This window comes from Nestor notabilis, unplaced genomic scaffold, assembly GCF_000696875.1.
Source record: "Nestor notabilis isolate BGI_N333 unplaced genomic scaffold, ASM69687v1 scaffold17549, whole genome shotgun sequence".
In the NCBI taxonomy this organism is placed as follows: Eukaryota; Metazoa; Chordata; class Aves; order Psittaciformes; family Psittacidae; genus Nestor; species Nestor notabilis.
The window spans coordinates 6,555-11,660 of NW_009945237.1; the positions used below are offsets into that span (position 1 = coordinate 6,555).

The window sequence follows — 5,106 nt, forward strand, 5'->3', positions numbered from 1 at the left end:
GCGGGCCCCCCGGGGGGGGGCCAGCCCCCCAGCCACCGATGCTCCCTCTTAGAGCTGGGGGCACTGGCAGGCAGAGGGGCTGGAAGGGGGCACCTGAACCACTCCCCTCTCCACCATCTCCCGGGATAGCAAAGGCTCCAAGGCAGCACATACTGCAGCTCTCCTCGTCCGAGTTGTCCCCGCAGTCGTTGTCGTAGTCGCACTGCCAGCGACCTGGCACACAGCGGTTGTTCTTGCAGCGGAACTGGTAGGGCTCACAGGTACGTTCGTCTGGGATGGGAGAGGGACAGGGTCAGCATCGCCCTGCCATAGGGCTCCCCGCCACAAGGTGCCCTCTGGGCTCATCTCCCCAGCCCCTGCTCACCGCATTCCTCCTTGGGCTCGTCGGACCCGTCCCCACAGTCGTCCTCCCCGTCGCACTTCCAGCGCGCTGGGATGCACCGGCCCGAGTCCTTGCAGCGGAACTCATCCACACCACACGTCATTTGTGCTGGGGGGGGAAACAAGATGACACGAGGTGGGGTTAGCAAAGGGCAGGGCTGATGAACACCTTGTGCCAGCAGCCTGGAGATGACTGCAGCACCCCTGCTTGGAACAGAGGGGGCAAGATCCCCCCATTTCAAGCAGTTCTCCAGGGAAAGGTTGTCCCAGAGAGAAGGACAGCTCAAGGCAGAGCCACCACCACCACCACCCACTGCCCACAGTGCCTGCAGGGACTGAGAGGGACCCAGAGCACGCAGGCAAAAGCACGGGGGAGCTCCCGCTGTCAGCGTGGGCCCCGCTATCCCCGTGCAGGCTTCTTACTGCAGTTGGCAGGTTCATCTGAGCCATCGACACAGTCGTTGTCCCGGTCGCACACCCAGACACGGGGGATGCAGCGCTTGGTGATCGCGCACTGGAACTGGTTGGGAGCACAAGTCACCTCCGCTGCAGTGGGGAGAAGCAGAGTCAGGAGAGACAGTGGGGCAGAGCCCCACAAAACCCACCCCACCGAGCGGAGGATGCAGATCAGAGAGTCACAGGATGGTTTGGGTTAGAAGAGACCTTAAAGCTCATCTAGTTCCACCTCTATACCATGGGCAGGGATGCCTCACACTAGAGCAGGTTGCCCAAGCCCCATCCAACCCGGCCTTGAACACTGCCAGGGATGGATCATTTACCACCCTCACAGGAAAGAACTTCTGCCTTATATTTAACCTGAACTTCCCCGTTTCAGTTTAATCCGTCAGCTGCGCAATAGGCTCAGTGCAAATCCGCAGCAAATATTGACCTTGCCACTCTGAGGGATTTAAGGATTTCATTTCCACTAGGAAACAGAAGTGGCTGCAGGGTGACAGTGGCCAGAGGTAAGGAGAAAGCCCTTCTCAGAGAAGCCAGTACCCAAAGACACGCATCTGATGCAGCACTGAGCTCCTCTCCCCGACCACGCATGCTCCCCATGGCTCCCAGCCCCACACTCACGGCAATCCTTCTCATCCTCGCCATCACCACAGTTGTCCTGCCCGTTGCAGCGGAAGATGCCGGGGATGCAGCGGTTGGTGTTGGTGCATTTGAACTGGCTGGGCAGACAGACGTGGATATCTGGGAAGCGAGGCAGCACACTCAGAACCTGACACGTTCCACCTCTGCTCTCCTGGGACGCTGGGCTTGCGAGGGGAGATGAGGAACCTACCACAGTTGGCTTCATCCGAGTTGTCCTGGCAGTCGTTGTCCCCATCGCAGATGAAGGCTGGGTTGGTGCAGATCCCAGTGGAGCACTGGAACTGCCCTGGCCTGCATTTGAACTCAGCTGTGGGGCGAGTAAGACGGGGTGAGACGTGTGCTCTGGTAAACCTTAACCTCCCACTTTTCCCTCTGGGGTCCTCAGCACCCAACCGTGGGGCAGTGAAGGGGCAGCTCTGCTCCGAGAGCAGCAGTTGGCTGTTGTTATCCCTGTTCCCAAGCCCTGTTAACAGGGTGACCCTCCCCTGTGCCGGAGGCCAGAGCAGCAGCGGGGCTGGGAGGGACCAGCAGCTCTGCACAGCACACGATGCTGCAGGGCTGGCAGGAGCATGGCCGAGGTGCTGGGACACTGGGGTCACTCACGGCAGTCCTCCGGCTCGTCCGAGCGGTCCCCGCAGTCGTCCTCTGTGTCGCATTTCCACCAGAAAGGGATGCACTTGTCATTCTTGCAGACAAACTGCGATGGAGAAACACACCCTTGTGAGGGCACCGGGAGGGAGCACTTCACAGGCCTTATCCCACTGTCCCTTCTTCCCAGGCGCACCCAGGACATGCTGTGTCCTGAGCTGGGGGGCGAAACCTCGACCCTGAGCACACCCCACACAGCCCCTAGGGTCGGAGGGATGCAGGTTCTGGTCATTCTAGAGCCGGAGGGTGCCTGGCTCCCCTGGGCACCCCCAAACCACTGCAGTCTGTACGTGCTGGGAAGTGCCACAGGAGGGAGGTGTTGCCTGCGCCTGGAGAAGGCATGTGCAGACCAGCACCCAGATGCACAGCACCAGCGCAAGCAAACTGGGACCTGCCGAAACCACGGCACAAGAGCACTGGGCATGCCTGGGCAGGCAGGGCTGTTACCTGGCTGGCTGTGCAGTTGGAGACGCAGGTTTTGCCGTCGCTGCCCAAATAGAAGTTGGTGGGACAAGCACACTTGTGCCCCCCGCCCGGCGAGAGGAGGCAGAGGTTGCTGCATCCAGCGTTGTTGGTCTTGCAGGGATGGTTGGGAACTGGAGGAGAGAGCAGGGAGACAACCAAGTCAGAGCAAGGCAGGGGACCCTCAGCTTTGAGACCCTGCTCACCCCCTGCCCACCCTGGTGTCATCACATCTCGGCTCACCATCAGGCTGGCGGTAGGGGTGGTAGATGTGGATGTCCATGGGGCGGTGCAGCGTGCTGATGAGCAGGGTCTTGTTGGCTCCCGTGGTTTTGTGGGCCCGGTTGATGGACTTGGTCTCCCAGTCGGTCCAGTAGATGAAATCCTCAAAGAGGGTGAGTGCAAAGATGTGCGGAATGTCCTGGCTCAGCACTGCAACAAGGGGGAGCGGGCGGCTCAGCCCCATGCCACCTCTTCCAAGGAACAAACCTCTTCCCCTGCTCAGGGACCCAGAGGGGCCGGTGGAGCTGGGCACCACTCCCAGCCCTGGTGGCACCCCGGGACCCCGGTGCTCTCACCCGTGTGCCGGTTGGAGCCATCCAGGCTGGCAAACTCGATGTAATCCTCCCGTGCATCAGCCCAATAGATGCGGCTGTTGATGTAGTCGAGGGGAAGGCCGTTGGGCCAAGTTATCTTGGTGTCAACGATGACGCTGCGGTTGGTGCCATCCATGCCGATCTTCCCGATCAGGGAGTGGTCCCCCCAGTCTGTCCAGTAGAGGTAACTGGGGGTGGAACAGAAGAGAGGGGGAGGCTGAGTCCAGCCCAAGCCACAGCAGTGAGTGCCCATCACATGGCTGAACTGAGATACTGGGCAGGGAGAAGCAACCAAGAGTCCCAGAGGTGAGGAGGGAAGATCTCGTCCCATTTCCCAGCCTCTTGGACTATGGCAAGATGGAAGAGGGGCCACCAGCCCCATCCCTGCATAGAGGAGAGTCCCTCAGGCTCTCACCCGTTCTGGACATCCACCACCAGCGCCCGGGGCTCACGCAGACCCGAGTTCACCAGTACAGTGCGATAGGCACCGTTGAGCTTCGACACCTCGATGGTGTCCCGACCCTTGTCGCACCAGTACAGGTTGCCTCCCACCCAGTCCACAGCCAGCCCATCAGGGTTGCTGAGGCCAGTGCGGTGAAGGACCTGTGGGGAGAAAACAGAGTTGTTGGGGCTGGAGAGGGAGAAGAGAATCCCACCCTGCTTCCTCAGGGATGACAACATAGAATCATAAAAGAGTTAGGCTTGGAAAGGACCTTAAGATCATCTAGCTCCAACCCCCAACATCCCACTTCCTGGTACGCTGCCTGGTCCTCCCCAGCTCCCTTTCCTCACTCCTCTCTTCCCACCCACCGCTCTGCAGCAGCATGGAGCCCATCTCTGGTTGGGATGGGGATGCAGAACATCCCATAGCAACCTGGGCTGATGCCCTGAGCTCAGTGATGACCCCAAGCAGTCATTTGTGGTGTCTCTAGGGCCCTGCTGGGCAGGAGGTGGGTGAGGACCAGTGGCCCAGGCTGGGGCTACCTCAAGCCCCCACCTGAACGTTGCTGCCATTGATGTGCATGCGGCGGATCATGCTGCCCTGCGTGGTGACGTCTGTCCAGTAGATCATCTGCTCCCGGTAGTCGAAATCCAGAGCCACTGCATTGTTCAGCCCCTGGGAGGAAGGGAGAAGTGTTGGAAGAGCCTCCCCTGCTAACACAGCATCACGGGGGCTTCACAGAGACCAGTGAGCCCCCAGCCTCAACTCCTGGTCCCTGCAGCACCTACAAACAACAGGGCCCCTCTCCAGCCCCAAGCCCCTTCCTGCTCCCAGCTCCCTCCGAACCTGCTTGAGCAGCGTGTAGTTGGAGCCATCCAGGTTGAGCTTCCTCAGGTAGTACCGGTTGGCAAAGATGAGGAAGGGCTCTTCATCTGCACAGGGAAGCCAGGAGATGTGTCAGGGGTGTGGGTCCCACTGCCCTCCCTGCCCCACTGCTTCCCAGCTCTCCTCCACGAGCCTGGGGAAGCAGCTTTGCCTTGTGGAGCACCACAACCAACTCTAGCACCAGCAGCATCGCCAGAAGGGTGTCCCTGCCTCCGAGCCCGCTCTCACCTGTAACAGCTTTACAGCTGGTGGGATTGTCAGGTTTGAGCTTGTAGCCCTCTATGCACAGGCACTTGTAGCTCCCCAGAGTGTTGATGCACTTCTGGCTGCAGGGGTAGGTGGTGGAGCACTCGTCGATGTCAATGCACGTCTTCCCGTCGTCCTTCAGCCGAAACCCAGGACGGCATCTGCACTGCAGGAGGCAACTCAGAGCTGTTAGACACAGCCAGGGATGTGACAGGCATCACCACGGGACAAGCGGGCTCGGGCACAGACAGCTTGCAGACACAAGCCCATGTGTGCATCCCCTGCGAGCTGGTGCAGGACATGGTGCTAAGAGTGTCGTGGAGGAGGAGGGGAGCAGGAGAGCAT

General features: G+C 60.2%; 2 protein-coding genes across 2 annotated transcripts in view; both read right to left on the reverse strand.

Annotated features, from left to right (window-relative positions):
- The window catches only part of LOC104412160 (low-density lipoprotein receptor-related protein 1-like), a gene marked incomplete at its 3' end in the record, with an annotated part of 9,321 nt that extends 6,413 nt beyond the window's left edge, over window positions 1-2,908 (reverse strand). Inside the window, exons 1-8 of the mRNA XM_010022782.1 lie at window positions 2,836-2,908; window positions 2,578-2,726; window positions 2,086-2,179; window positions 1,673-1,789; window positions 1,462-1,581; window positions 805-927; window positions 365-490; window positions 154-270 (exon numbers count right to left, since the gene is read on the reverse strand). Coding sequence (XP_010021084.1) covers window positions 154-270; window positions 365-490; window positions 805-927; window positions 1,462-1,581; window positions 1,673-1,789; window positions 2,086-2,179; window positions 2,578-2,726; window positions 2,836-2,875 — 886 coding nt within the window. The remainder of the gene's footprint in view (window positions 1-153; window positions 271-364; window positions 491-804; window positions 928-1,461; window positions 1,582-1,672; window positions 1,790-2,085; window positions 2,180-2,577; window positions 2,727-2,835) is intronic.
- A 3-nt stretch (window positions 2,909-2,911) lies between these two features.
- Window positions 2,912-5,106, reverse strand: part of LOC104412161 (low-density lipoprotein receptor-related protein 1-like) — a gene marked incomplete at both ends in the record, with an annotated part of 2,401 nt that continues 206 nt past the window's right edge. The window contains 6 exons of the mRNA XM_010022783.1: window positions 2,912-3,024; window positions 3,171-3,376; window positions 3,604-3,791; window positions 4,186-4,305; window positions 4,477-4,562; window positions 4,744-4,922. Of these exons, the coding sequence (XP_010021085.1) occupies window positions 2,912-3,024; window positions 3,171-3,376; window positions 3,604-3,791; window positions 4,186-4,305; window positions 4,477-4,562; window positions 4,744-4,922 (892 nt within the window). The remainder of the gene's footprint in view (window positions 3,025-3,170; window positions 3,377-3,603; window positions 3,792-4,185; window positions 4,306-4,476; window positions 4,563-4,743; window positions 4,923-5,106) is intronic.